Source organism: Dipteris shenzhenensis, chromosome 22 (genome assembly GCF_047967505.1).
Source record: "Dipteris shenzhenensis isolate YYH24624 ecotype China chromosome 22, Dip_SZ_1.0, whole genome shotgun sequence".
Taxonomy (NCBI): domain Eukaryota; kingdom Viridiplantae; phylum Streptophyta; class Polypodiopsida; order Gleicheniales; family Dipteridaceae; genus Dipteris; species Dipteris shenzhenensis.
In genome coordinates this window covers 1,578,661-1,594,154 of record NC_141617.1, presented here as the reverse complement: position 1 = coordinate 1,594,154, position 15,494 = coordinate 1,578,661, and the positions used below count along the sequence as shown (strand labels likewise).

Sequence of the window (15,494 nt, the reverse complement as noted above, 5' to 3'; positions counted from 1 at the left end):
ATCTAGCATGCCATCCATGCAGAGAGGTAAACATTTCTGATCCTGGTAATCAAAGAATACATGTGATGAATGAACGTCCCAAACATTATCAAGGCTCCACCATAGATCACACCAAAGAGGAAAATACTCGTTATTTGGTGCTTCTCTACTTGAACTACTCCAATAATCTAGTTGTCCGTCCTAGAGTGAGTTAACTCTCCAAGCATTCAACCTTGGAAGCAGTTTTTTACTGCACTAGATCATCTCTCCCTTTGTGAGTGGCAAGCGAAAATTTTATCATCACATCAATAGGCACATCCCTGTGCAACGTGGCAGTTCACATGTGTATTTCCTTCTTGACTTAGTCTGCAGTATAGCATGCATGTAAGAGAATGATGCAAAATGACAGGGGACTGTACACAGAAAATGAAGAGAAATCCAAAACGTCAGTACAACCTTTTGGGACAACCCTGAACCCCATACTCATGAACCTAATAGGTGGGGTATGTTGGAAATTCTGAGTCCCATGTATGCGTCTTGTGTGACCATGTGTTTCGTCTAATGAGAGATATTGTGTGGTGCGAGTATTTGAAGGGTCAAGTGACCTTTGGGAGTGGGTTAGATCATGGCAGGTATTGGACATGACATCATAAGTGATGTCATTGAAGTGGTAAAAAAGATAAGGTCTGCTACCTAATGTACTTGGGTGGTTCTTACACAGACAAGAATCCTTTGAGCTGCGCACAATCTCTCTCTTTCATTTGTTACTGCATGTTTTCTTCAACCTCCATCCCTATATGGACACATCATGACGATGGATATCTTGCACCCTCCATAGCTTGGTGCTCTCATCAATATGGTATCAGAGCTGAGATTGTTGACCCTCATCTTCACGTCAGAGTCAGCTTGTTACTTTCTGTAAGCCTGTTTTTCAGCGAGTCATTTCCTGTGTAGCAGCCATTTTTCAGCAAGTCAATTCCTGGGGCATTAATGCGACAGCTCATTTCTCTTCCTCAGCCTGTTATCTCCATTCATTGCTGCCCCCATCGACCTGCAGTTCACCCTTCTTTTTACAGCTACTGCCCGTTGTTTTCTTTGCCTAGTCAACCTACTACTATGGCCCATCATTAGCCCACTAGTGCAAGGGTATGCATTTCATTCAAGCCCTTTTTGTCAACTTATTCCTCACCATCCGCTCCTTATCCTCCATTTTTTCCTGGCCTACATGTCCTGAATGTTGCCTGTCACTGAGAAGATACAGATGCTCCTGATATTCGACCGTTTCTGCCAAGTGCCCTTTCCTGACATGTTTTTAACGCCACAGTGTTGTGAAAAGCAGTCCTGGATCATTTACTACCCTTCAACAAAGCTCCTGGCCAACATCTCTACATGACAGGCTGACCTGTTTTGGAGGATCTGTTTCTTGCTGCATCATCAAATACAGCAGAAAAATTCATCAGTGACACCTCCAAGTGCTCCTCTATACTGAAATATGTAGATTCAAGCTGAGGGTAGAGCTGTGCTGCAGACATTGTTGACGCCCTGTCTTCCTAAGCTCGCCACATTTGGGGTGCCAACATCCAATGCACACCCATAGTACTTTTTTGGTTTGATCCAATTCTTACACTGAAAGCGGTGGGTGGGCAATAGTTTTATACATCTCCACTAAGGAAATTCATAGACAGGATGTGATTTTCCTTGGTTTATGGCACACACATAGACCACTAGACCAAGAACAACCAAAGCTTCACAAGGTTTAGCCTGTTTGCTCTTGGATACGACTTCTTCGCGCTCCATTCAGTTCTGTGTCTCCTATACCTACAACATCAAAAGTTTGCCTGCTTATCAACTCATCACAGCCTGTTTGACATCGATTGTGCTAGTTACGTAGCATTTTTATTTGAGAAAACAAATGCTTTCAAAACCCTTAATCTTTCAAGGATGAGTGTAAAAGGCCTTTAACCTTAGAGGCAGTTAACATGTGTAAACTGAAAATCACCTCTAGGCCTTGGATACACCACTACATTGATTTATTCATCATCTTGATCCTTTCTGTACGGGCCTCAAGACATACGGAAGCGTCGTCCAGACTTAGAAGAGACCACGCTTCATCGACAAATGCCCAAGAAGTTATTAAACTTCCAAAAATGTCCTGTATTTTTAGTTTTCATGTGTGAATGTTAAGGGTTCTCTGCCAGGGATGTCCCCCAAAAACAATGCAATAATCTATGTGTCCTTTGTGCCTTGTTTTGTAAAAGACTTTAAGTGATCTTTTATCCCTATTAGGATCCACGGGGGGGGTGACTGAGTGAGAGTCTCAACTGCCAGTCACAAGCTGATTGAGGGGATAACTGTGGTGTGCACAGTAAGGCCGCCCCTTTGCAGTATTGTGGTTGAGTTGGAGATCGGTTATCTCTTTTCATGTTGGATCTCACCACCTTCGCTCCAAAAGGGGGGTTGGTTGGGAATTCAGAGTCTCATGGTATGTGTCTATTTAAGAGGGTGTGACCATGCGTGTTTGAGAGTGGTCTTATGAGAGATATTGTTTGGTGTTAAGTGTTTGAAGGCTAAGTGACCTTTGAGAGTGGATAAGCTCATGGTAGGCGTTGAACACAACATCATAAATGATGTCATTTAGGGTGCGGGTGATAACAAAAAGATAAGGTTTGCTATCTATAAAAGTATGACTTGGGTGGTTCCTCTTTTTTAAACAGAAAAACAGAACTTCCGTTAGTGCTTGAAATAACCACCATACAAATCAGCAAAACCAAGAAGGTGCTGATCATGGGAAAAAGAAAAGGGAAAAACTGATCGCTGCCTGAATAGAGCCAACCTGTTTCCTAATCTCCCAGCATACTGCCTAGGGAGTCTGCCATGCAGAAGAGCTCCCACCTTTCGGCGGTCGTCCCCCAGTGAAGGCTCTCTCCATGCGTTGGGTACTCGCTACTATTCTCAGAGCTGCTAACCAAACTCTTTGTGCTGCTGGGCATCCCCATAAATATTGAGGAAGCGTCTTAGTCACTCCATCTGTGCAATAGTGGCATCTACCGTCCACCATCGTCTGCTCCATCTAGAGGCCAACGGGCAATCCTCCATGAGCTTTCATCTAGAACAAGTAGGAGATCTTCCATGGTAGCAGGTTGGACTACAGGGGCGACCAGAATCGGGAATTGATCTCCTTGGGGACCTCCTGCTCGATCCAATGCCCCTCGAGGGGGTCCATTATGCTGCGTCCAACTGCAAGCGGCGTCCTATCCGGGTCGTGTAAGAGAAGAAGGACATCTCCTCTACCCTGTCTGAGTACCCTACTCGAGCAGGAGGCCAAAAACACTCTCTTGAATCCCACTAAATCTCCCTGAGGGGACGTCCCTCCCAAAGCTAGCGTCTACACTGAGATCCCTCCTTGTCCAAGAGGACCATGTCCAGGTCACTCGTCCAGCTCTTGCCCAACTGGCCCACACTCCTCATCCTCTATCGGGTAAGCCCATCCAGAGTCGTCTTGTCCCATTGATCACATTCTGTCTCTACCAACAGAAGGCCAAATCTGTGCTAAAAGCGGCAAAGCATTTGCTTGAGGAACTGCACCCTGAGGGACACCCCCATCTGGAAGAACTACCCAAACCAACAATGCCGAGTCCAGGTGGTGCTCAGCCCCTCCCACCACGGGTCCACGATCGTTGCATCTATCTCTACCACTCTGGCACCCATGCCTCTTATGTGCGAGAGTGTCTAAGCTCTGTCCTCCTCCATAGGAAGTTGTCTCCAAGTCCCAAAGGAGCATGCAGGGCCGCTATCCCACTGCGCCCAACTGATATGCATCCGCTGACCAAGCATGTGCCCCTCTAGATCTCAAACCTCTGAGTGCCACAACAAAGGCTACTTGTCAAACTCCTCCCTACAAGTGGGGTCGACTCGAATAAGGCCAAGCGATAATCAATTCAGACTCAAAAAAGACTTCTCATGAGGGGGAAGCCCTTTCCTGTGAGAGGTGCAGGTGAGAAAATCCATCTGAACGACGAATGCCACTATCCACTTGTGCAGGATATGTTTCTGAGAAGCCCGCGTTGTATGAAGAGCTTCCAGGGTCCATGGCCTGGGATGAGACCTGACACTTTCAGCTTGCCCAAGAGGGCTCGGCTCTGCATCTCAGGGTCTATGATGCCAAGGCCCCCTTGGGATTGTGGAAGAATCACCATCTACGGCGCCACTCTGGCTCGGGTATTCTGGGTGCTATCCGAGCCTACCCAAACAAAATTGTGTACCAGCCACCGTAAATGCCCCATGCAGCCCCTGTGAAAGCACCAGCAGGAAGCTATGTACCAAGCAGTATTTGGTTCCCCACTAAAGCCCTGCCTACTAGAGAGAGTTTGGCTTAACTCTAATAAAGAAGCTTGTGCCACGCACTCTCCAAGACAGGGGCTCTGAAATATCTACGCCCACCTGGCACCCAACATACTGCGTTGTCTAACCCCTCAGGATCCATCTGAAACCCAGGGCCATCCTCCAGTCTTGAATCTCCTCTAAATTTGTAGTTAGCCATCATGCAGCAAATGCCATACAACTCCAATAAAAAGTCAAAGTCATCAATCAGAGCACAAGCGCGAGAATCACTATTTTAACACACACACACAAAACACGCATAGACCTTAAACATAAAGATTTTTTAAAAATATTATGTTCTTTAAAGATATACACACACATAGTTTATATGCCGCAGATATGCATGCAATCCTATAGAACGTATTTTTTCCAACTAAAAGCAGTGCTATCTTGACCTTGAGACTTGACAAATGTGGGTCCCTAACCCATCATAGATGGGTCATGCTACTCGTTCCTATAAAAGCCCACTCCATCCCCTCATTCTTCTTCTAGCCTCCATCCTCTTCCCCATTCCGAGCCCTACGCAAGACCCTCCTCCCTCTCCATTGACCACCACCCTACTCCCATCCTCACACGATGAGTTATTTCGAGCCCTTCTCGCAGCGAGCGGAAGGGGGGGGGGGGGACAAGAGTGGGAGCTATTGAGGTTGCCTGAGGGGTAGGGGGAGAAGCTTCTGAATGCGAGGGCGCTGGCACTATTGGAACCCTCTAATCCTAGTGTTGGGTCAGCTCATGAGAAACTTGCCCTACTGACGACGAGGGAGCTGCCTAAGCAGCATCAGAATTCCCACGCTCCTATAACCGGGGGCGGTTTGCTGAAGCCTCCTTTGCCTGCTTCCCCTAAGGCTGAGGGGAAGCCTATATCCTCTAAGGCTGAGTAGTGGCCTCTCACTCTGTCCTCCTCTGCTCCCGCTGCTTGGCGCACCGCCTACTGCCCTACCAAACCTGAAATCTCAACATGCTGTCCGAACTGTCCACCATCTAGCGTCTCTGAATTTGGCAGTGTCTCGGAGCTCTCCACAATCAATCTGAGTTTGGGGACTCCATCATCTGCAACCACTAACGCGGCCTCTGCGGTGGTGGCTCTTGCACTCCACCAAAGGCTCCAGCAATGGAATGGGACCTGTACTCCTTGGGGAGCCCTAGGAACCTGAGCGTCACTAGAAAGTGAGGTATATGATGGGTCGACTCCCTATCATCAACCATAAAACCATGGTACCATGGGATAAGGGAAACAAGGTGCAGGCCAAAAAGAAGCGGGCTGCGCTCTACTAGAGTCTGTCATGTTGTCCGGAATTGATTGTACGGCTTTCTTCACCTGGTGTTTATCCTCTGGAGAAAGAAGAACCTTGACAGCTTGGAGAGTCGAGGGTGCTGCCATGTGAGCCCCTCTAGCCAGACCAACGGTCGCCACCAAGATTCGATCTTCAGAAGAGAGACACAACCGCTGCACTATGAAATTGGAAGAAGGAAAAAACCAGCAAAGGAGCAAAGGTGAAGTCCTTCGAGAGCCTCTTCCAAAAAGAAAAACACAAGACAGCCAACCCCAAGGAAGAGGTGGGCTGTGGGCTGCTTTTCGATGGTTGAGCAAACCACCAGAAAACGGTCCAAAAGGGGGGGGTCTGAAAGCTCTACAAAGGGCCACGAATTGAAGCACGAAAACCTCGAACGGAGAGGGCAGGTCCAAGTTCAAAGGCAAGAGCCTCCACTCCTCAAGGTAGACATGGAGGAGGGGGCTGCTTGCTGGAAGAAGAACCAGCCTGTGGGCTGGCTGCTCCACCTCGTGTCCTTGAAAGGGAGGGCTAGGGACAACAATGGCTTCTGCCTACTTCACCGCGAGAGGGCGTGGAGAGACGGGGGGGGGGGGGGGGGAGCTCGATGAGGTGATGGCGAGGGGGGCGCACAGCGGGAGCAGGGAGAAGCTTCCTATTGAATACCAGATTTCCAACTTCTCTCTTCACAGAAGTCCTTTACTTGGGTGGTTCTTGAATAGACAAGAATCCTTTGAGCTGTGCACAATCTCTCCCCACGTTGAGAGTGGACGGGTGAAGGGCACACCTAGAGAGGGTCGCATTTGCAATTTATGTGAGAATATTGAGTCAAAGGAGCAGTTCGCTTTTAGATGCCATGTATGCTATGAGATTAGAGGTCGCTATCACTGTCTCTTCAGGGATGGTTTCAGACCCCAGTCCAGTTTCTTGTCCTACCTAGTTCAGAGATGCCTAGCGACTTTCATCCATGAGGCCGTCCGACACATGGAGCATTTGCTCAATGCACATAGGCGAGATCAAGACATACATCTAGACCCCACTCAGAGCATAATCACCGAGTTCTTCGAGCCAGACAAGACTAACCCACAGAACTCCAGGAGAAAGTAGGGCTTAGGGAGATGGCAGATCCAAAGACCAAAGCGAGAGACACAACAAACCCGCTAGCGGGTTCAGGCATAGGTCAGACTAGGGGACCTTCCCTCCATGCTTACCGGGTTAGGGACAAGGTCAACGAGAGTGACAGTGGCACTTGTTCGCTATAGCGCCAGGCTAGGAGACCTTAGCAAACCACACATACCGACAGCTAGTAGTGCTCCATCACAAGCTTTATGCCACCTTAGTCTCATGCATTGCTAACCCCCCTCTAAGGCTTGGTGTCTCCGCCAGTTTCCATATGACCCTCAACATGTCGCCATCCCCCATCCTCTCCATGAGTCTAGGGATTTCTCTCTATGTATCGGTATCATTATGTAGCTTTCTTGTATTCGTCATGGGTGTTGATGCCCACTCAAAGGCTTCATCCCATCAGCTCATTGTACCAGGTTCTTTCAAACTATGAGACCCTTCAGTCTTTCAAAGATTTTTAATCAACTTTCCTTCTTTCTTTCTCTCCCTTTCTCTCATTTGTTATTGCATCTTTTATTCAACCTCCGTCCCTATTATGGACATATCATGAAAATGGATATCTTCCGTCCTCCATAGCTTAGAGCTTTATATCATGTGAATGTCAATCGGGTATTACTATCGAGTTATCCACACATTAGAAACCATACCAATGGCTCATTTACTAGTAGTCAACAGAACAAAAAAGACTAAAAACTTGCTAATATCAAATATAGCCCCCTTTATGGGATGGTATACAAACAAAAGAGACCAAGATAACTCATAACCTATGTCAACCTAGTTCCTAGTGATTACGTGAATCTCTTCATAACGGACATAGCAACTTTATAGTAGATACACAAGACAAACCATTCACCTTTTGCTACAACTAAAAAGAGTAGTACTCTCTTTAACACATACAAAACAAGAAAATTGAAAGGGGCAACAAGTGTAGTTGTGCAATGCTATTCTCATAAAATACAAAGTATGCTTCAAGCTGCCATCAATGCTATGATCTCACTGATATGATTAACTTCCCTCCTACTATCACACTTTCAACACCTTGATTTTGGATTCATTTTCTGTCCAATGTCTTCATGCTTGCTTGAATGAAGATGCCCCAAGTAACAAAACTGTACTTACATACAAAAATTGCCTCTTTCCATTCCTGTCTAATAATTTTCTTCGCTTCATGCCCATCGAAGAGGTACACTAGTTCCCTTGGTACTCACATCTTGGCCGAACACCGGAGGGTCGACTCCCATGGTGTGGGACATAGGAGTTGAGGCCGACTTGTGAAAGTGCAATGTGTTTGTGGTCTAAGAGAGAAACAAGATACTCACATGAAGGAAAATGCGATGGATATGGAGACATGCAACACCAAAACTCAAGAGAAAACACCGTGAACTGATGCTGGGCGTAAATCTTGAAAACAAGTGATGAAAAGAGGACTTTAAGGGTAGGTGGGCAGAAACCGAGAAATGGCGGGCTTGACCAGCAAAGCATCCATGACACCAAAAGAAAGGTAGTACCATGGGTACACCCCAATGTCAACATCATCAATCAGGAGGGGGAAAGGGGGGGGTTGGGGGAGGGGGGGGGGGGCTATATGTATCCCCTAATCCCTATAATCGGCCTGCTTATGAAGCCGCCTTGGGCCAACCTGCAGGGTTGCCGTGACCTAACCCAAGGTTTGGGTTTGAGTAGTGGTGACCCAAACAAGCCGGTCGGGTTACCCGACCAAGTGAGTGATTTGGTTGTCTTAAGAAGTGGACAAAGCACCTAAATGATCAAGATGAAGAGAGAGTAATATATTCATTTTGCAAGAAGATACATAGGCTGAAAATATTATGCATTCCATTCATTTCATTCCATCATCCAAAGATACGCGCATCCCATATGCCCAAAAAGGTACAAGACGAAAAGGAAGGTGAGGGCATCGGGAACCGTGAAGCTCCACACCTATGTTTAGGATCTCATGCTAGCAAAGGTGCCCAAGGGTCAAGGTTCACAAAACTGGGATAGACCAAACACATATCACATGGCCTACATCATATGGTGACTAGAGGTGATTTACAAAAGACAAAACATATGACATTCTTTTTGGAGTACTACTCCAGGAAGAGAACCTCAAAATTTGACCAAGTGATGATAAACGAAAATTCAAAGACAATTTGCTCAAAAGGCAAAGTCCTTGTCTTCTACTACAAAGTTGGATGCTTCTTTTGCTGATGGAGTTCTCTCTTCAACCATATTTGACTTGTTGTTGATGTAGCCCTTCTTCACAAGAAATGCTTCATTCTCTTTAGAGTTGTTCTTCTTCATGGAATAACACACTCCCTTTTCCAATTGTAGCCAAAGGAACTTAGTAAGCAAGATATATTTGAAGCATTTCCCTTGTGCACCAAATACTGTGTGAAGATCCCAAGCTTCATGTGAAGTTTCAAAGCCATCAATGTGGTAAATGTATGAGTCACTTAATCCCAAAGCAATGATAGCAAGAGCCTTCTTGTCTTTGATCAACCAATCAGCTTCTTCTTTTGTAGCCTTCTTTTCCTTTCCATTCACAACATTCCATATCCCCTTTTTCATAAGCACAAACTTAGCTTTTGTTTGCCAAGCATGGAAACTAGTTCCATCAAACTTCTCTACTTGCTCGGGCTTAGTCATGTTTACAATTCAAGTACTCATCAATCATGGTCAAAGAGAATCACAGTCATCATTCTAAATGCGAAGTATAAGGACACTCATGAGCTCCATGATCTACTCAAGTACAATCAAAACAATGAAAATTTCCAGTAAATAATAGAAACCCCAAACTTATGGTGATTGCTCAACACCCTTTGACCAAAATATGAAGAATTCTGCCAGCAGAGAAAAAGGTGGATTGGAGGGTGCAATTCATACGCATAAAACATGAACTAGGGGGGCTTTTAAAGCAGAAATAACACTAGTATACCAGACCAGGGCTACTAGCAAGAAGAGGCGCAATGAGGCGATATTTCACTCAAGAGAACTGCGCCTTCTTGAACTATAGTTTTGGTGATTACTCCTCTTTAGAACAACCATTGGGCCTCAGATTTGGACACGAGGTAGCTTGTGGTGTCGCCCACCCGTGACTAGAAGGAATTAGAGTATAGTCAAGAATTTCATTGGTATTTCGTGACTGATCTCGACGGACTGCTTTCTTGTCGGCACGCGCAGCAGAGACTACCAATGCTTAATTCCTTTGGATCATAGTTTTGCCCCAAGACAAGGAACCTCCAATTCAGACGGTTCGGGGAATGAGGCCTCAAAGAGGGAGAATGGAGCCTTCCAAAATTGGGCTTGAAATGGAGAAAATGGAGAAGATGATGGAATCTTGAAAGAACCAAGGAATTCATGCTAGAGAGAGCATCTAAAACTAGGCTAGGGAAGATCTAGAACCTAAGGCTCTGATACCAAATGTAGAAACACGTGGGATAGAATAGATGCATCTTGGAAGAGGAGTGAGAGCACAAGATGTAACCAAAAATGTTGTTCACAGTTGATTGTGAGAGAGGTGACTCTCTCTTATAGAAATGGGGAGAAGGTGGCCTAGATCAAAGGCACCTTCCCTACATCAGTGGCAATCAGCCCCTACATCAGTGGGACTGGCCTAAATCAAAGGAACCTCCCATGTGGGGGCCTTTGACTTACATCATCACTTAGCACTAGATGTGCCTCTACAACACACACACACACACATGTGACTCCCCTAGATGCACACATGCACCATAGAGCAAGCCGTTGATCACACTTATCCTAACAACCCCTATGCCCACAACAGGATGACCTACAGGGTCGGCTGACCCAACCCAAGGGTAGCGTCTAGGCTGTGGTGACCTGACCAGGTGAGCCTAAATAGGCACCAGCAGGGGCGACTCCATGCGGCAATAGAAAATATGTCCCCATCTGAGCCATACCTGCCCCATACACTGCCGTACCTGCCCCCAAAATTGTGCGAGCCATTGACATCCGAGATCAGCCTTGGAACTGGCTGGATCCACCATGACACCCTGGCAGAAGATGTGGCCCTAGTACGTGTCCATTCCCCTCCTAGTCTAGCCTCACATAGGGCGGGCACATCCACAAAGGCCCTCACTCAGTAATGTACATCAAAAGATGTCAAACTCTAACACAACTATGTGATTGATTAGTCATGATTTGACTAATCAGCCATGGAAATGGCATTGCGCATGTTTTAAGTGAGTGCAAAACAAAGCTCAATGGAAAGAGTGCAATCATCGAGTGCAGTGTAGAGACAAAAGGATACCGACTCTACAAACCAACCTTCACCAAGAAGATAAAGATCATCAAAGACGTCACACAACAATATGGCGCAAAGTCATCAAGTGGTCTTCAAAGTCAAGTACGAGTCAAGTAGCCCCTTGGATAACAAAACCAAACTAGTGGTTAAAGGGTAGGCATATGCAGATGATTCGACTTAGCAAAAATTTATTGCTTCTATGGCAAGGATAACAACCATCAGGACAATCCTTGCCTCAGCTACAAATTAACAATATCTAGAGATGGTACTTCACATGGATGTGAATTCTGTTGGAGTTGCAAAAAAGATTCAGCAAATGAGGCAAAAGAGAGAGTTTATTCAAGAGAGACATGCCCAATATATAGGCTCCAGTTACATCAAGTAGTGACATCACATGTGAGCTCAGTAGAGCATCTAGATCCACAAATCTCTCAATCAGTTACATGATTCTCTCAATCATTCACCACACACCTAGATTCACTCAATTACACCTACTGACACCTATCTAAGCACACCATGTGTTCACACACTCACAACCTTAGACCTCAGGACTCTAGATCCCATTACATCAATTTGTTCTTCATTCCCCCCCACAAATTGATAACCTCAACCAGCAGTAGTCCATGGGAAACATCATGGCTTGTCCACCTCTAGTGGCAACACACATGATCCACAACCTGGTACTCACTCTAGTTGCATCAGCAGTAGACTCATTTGGGCATCCTCATCCCAACATGATCTCACTCTGACTTTGGTTTGTTGGTTTACAATTGGGAGATAGACAATGACTATGCATGGGGATATCCTTAGATCCAACAAGGTAACACATAAGACTAACAATCATTTAAGGGGGACATCTAAAGGCAGAGAACCCTTATTGACCACACACACAAAAACATTCTAAGTGGAAGATGTAGGGAAATACCCCCCTTTGATGGCATATCTTGTCCTTTTCCTCCCTCTCTTCCAAGCTACCATAGTGTGAGGTTCATTGTCATTGAAGAGGTTCTTGGTGTAGCCAATCTTGTAACTCCTTTGCTCTTTGTCCTTCTTCACACTCCTTAATGTATCTTTTCCATATTCTGCAATACAAGATCCTTGTAGTCCTTCATCTTCTTTGAGTGTCCAAGCTTTAAGACCATTTTGTGAATTATATGGACTGAAGAGGGTCTTACCACTTATCATGCAAGGGCAGTGTCTACTCTTGTACAGGAGGTGGTCATGATTGTATGGCAAGGTATAGTCAACCAAATGCAAGTACATTTCATACATCATGAAAGATACTGAAACCATAACTAAGGCATCTTCAAAATAAGAATCATATTGGTTGTAGTTGAAACCTTTGTTCCAATCATATCCATTGGAAATCATCATGCAAGTCATGATATATTATTCCTTCATGTAAGCTCTTGTCATGGTCAATCCACACCAGTCAACTAGTCAACTAGTCAACAAGATAGTATGACTTGAAATCCACCTCAAAGTATCATACCCTCAATCCTCAACATAAAAGGTGAAAAATGCATTCAACTGAACTTAAAAAGGAATCTCTGAATCTCTGATCTGTACTTTAACTCCTCAAGCATCACCTTAGCATTTAGTGTAGCATCAAACTTCAAAAATAGTCTAGAAATGCTTGCAGAAAGCAGAGGAACCTTGGAGGATTGCTACCTCACTCCACAAAGCATCAAGAAGAGGGCATTTGCTGCGCAATAAAAGGTACTTGGAAGTAGAAGACTCGGTGCAAGTCTCAGAGCAAATGAAGCTTCACACCACTAGGGGCAGCAGCATCTTCTCCACTTCCAAAAACATGTCTTCTTCAAAACCCGACTGGTTTTTCCTTAGTTTCTCCTCATTCCCTTGACCATTTGCCCTAAAAATTCACCAGCAGGTAGCCCATAGGCTCGCCTAAGTGCACCTCAAACCATTTTTGAAATGGTGTCCAGCAAGCTGAATTGACAAAAACGGTGTGGGATGAAGCGAGTATCAGTATGGGCTGTAGAAGGACAATTTCCAGAACCCTCTGGAGTAGAAGTGCGCCTATATGAGGGGAATCTATGGCTGAAAGGGTTTGGAAAATGGTTGCCTACATTGGGAGAACAAGCGCTTGGAAATTCTGCTCAAAAGAGGAAAAAATGGAGAAGAAGAGAGTGTGAAGAAGAAGATGATGACATGGCACTCAAGGAAGTCTCAAGGAGAGTGAACCAAGGCTCTGATACCACATGTTGGAGTTGCAAAAAAGATTCAGCAAATGAGGCAAAAGAGAGAGTTTATTCAAGAGAGACAGGCCCAATATATAGGCTCCAATTACATCCAGTAGTGACATCACATGTGAGCTCAGTAGAGCATCTAGATCCACAAATCTCTCAATCAGTTCCATGATTCTCTCAATCATTCACCACACACCTAGATTCACTCAATCACACCTACTAACACCTATCTAGGCACACCATGTGTTCACACACTCACAACCTTAGACCTTAGGACTCTAGATCCCATTACATCAATTTGTCTTTCAAATTCTTGAATGGAGCTCTAGAAGAGTTGGATATGGCACAATCTCAAGGCTTTCAGGCTCCAGTAGGCAAAGTATGCAGACTCCAAAAGGCACATGCAGGCATATACAGGCTGGAACTTGGCCCGAGAGTGTGGTACACGCATTTGGCATGAACTTCAGATGGAACAGACTGTTGAAGAGTCCTCGAGACACCACCATCTCTCTATTTCTACGCGTGTATTTGTTGAGATCTGATCCTGACAAGGAACTAGTTCAATAAAATCAAAGCGTCTCCTGAAGATGAAATTCAAGCTTTTTGAAAGTATTTCTGATGGACGGGGCTGTTGAAGAATCCTTTAGACACAAATTTCTCTCTCCTTTTACTCATTGTATACATTAATGATCTAATCCTGACAAGGAACTACTTAGAGAAAATAAAAAAGGATCAAAGAAAATCTGTCTCTGCTGAAGATAAAGTTCAAACTTATAGGTCTTGGAATCTTTATTTTATAGCAAAGACATGCTGGTGAGATTCTTCTGTTGCTCAGGATGAAGCAGTGCAAACCATTGGAGACTGGTTGAAAACCTCATCTATCTTCCAATATTGCCATTTGATGACAGAGGTTCTTTTCAAGATGATTCAACCATCCTAAGCATTGCATTGCCATAGCAAAGAATCCAATGTTCCATGCTACGACAAAGCAAATTGACAGTCCCCCTTCCCAAAAAAACTAATTGCACGCTGCCAGCCTTGAAATAGCAATCCCCTAGTACCGTGAAGTCTCACAACTCCCTAAATGAGTCTAAAAGCCTATGTTGACTCTCATAAAGGCAGTCATTATAAAAAAGCATCTTATAAGACATTTCCGCTCCCTTGCCTGTCTGTCCAAAGCCACATGTATTCCTTATGCTCTTATCGAACGATGCCAACTCTAATGTCCACAGCCCAAAGTATCCCTTCATTTTCATTCCATCTAAAATTATCACGTTCCACGAGTCTCAGGAGCGTCCATCCCTCCCCTAGGACAAACATGAGAAATCAAAGCTCATCGCTCGTACAGTTTGGTTTATTTCTATATTTTTCAGGCAATCTTTTCGGAAAAAAGACGTGAAATTATGGTTGCCTTTTGCGCACCGTGATAGGAACCCAAAGGTCCTTCGCCGTGGCCACCAGTCTTCTTCAGATGCTCCGAAACGGATCGAGCATAAGAAGCCGGCAAGGTGGCTGCGGAATTCTGGAACGTTGATCGCTCTGCGACCAAAGCCTGAGCCGCAGCCAAAGCCGCTGCCGCTCTATCCACGATCTGCATTCTTTGCACTCTGTCACGCTCTTCGGCAGGCACTTGCAAAATGCTGGCAAAGCGTCGCTCCTTTTCCTCCCAAGGCTCGTCATGCGGTGGTTCTGAAGCATCGTTACTTTGGGGAGGAGGAAGCGGTGCTTGGGGGGACATCGTAAGCTGTTCCTGCGCGTGTCGCTCTTTGGCCCGTTTCCACATGCTGAGGTAGGAAGAGTCGCCATGGGGAGAGGCTGAGGCAAGGAGAGGGGGGAAGGAACGGGGGGGGAAGGGCAAGAAAGGGTTGGAGAAGTGGCAAGGAAGGGTGGAGGTGGAGGTGGTGGTGCAGGGAGGAAGGCCAAGGCTGGTGCTGGGGTGCTGCGCCATCTTCGCCATGCTCGTGCTTGCTTCATCGCCAACACAACAACACATAATAAGCTTTACAAATACGTCGGAGTTGGTTCCCTTCTTGACACGTGGCTCGCTCTCCTCGTGTTTCCACATGGCACTTGGCACTTGCCATCGCTTTTTGTTCGTGAATTTGGAGCCTTTGGGTGGCTTGAGGCTCTCCCTAGGAAGGTCTCCTCCTCACCGTTATCACCATGTTTTATGGGAGATGGAGGTTAGCCGACACAAGGTCTCCTCCACAGGCTTATTGCCAGGTTTTACTGGAGATGGAGGGAAATAATGCTATTTCTATTTGT

General features: G+C 45.6%; 1 protein-coding gene across 1 annotated transcript in view; it reads right to left on the bottom strand.

Moving 5' to 3' along the window:
• The window catches only part of LOC147887603 (protein LIKE EARLY STARVATION, chloroplastic), a 42,178-nt gene extending 27,119 nt beyond the window's left edge, over nucleotides 1-15,059 (bottom strand). The window contains exon 1 of the mRNA XM_087393748.1: nucleotides 14,652-15,059. Coding sequence (XP_087249874.1) covers nucleotides 14,652-15,012 — 361 coding nt within the window. The 5' untranslated portion in view covers nucleotides 15,013-15,059. The remainder of the gene's footprint in view (nucleotides 1-14,651) is intronic.
• Nucleotides 15,060-15,494: the final 435 nt, after the last annotated feature.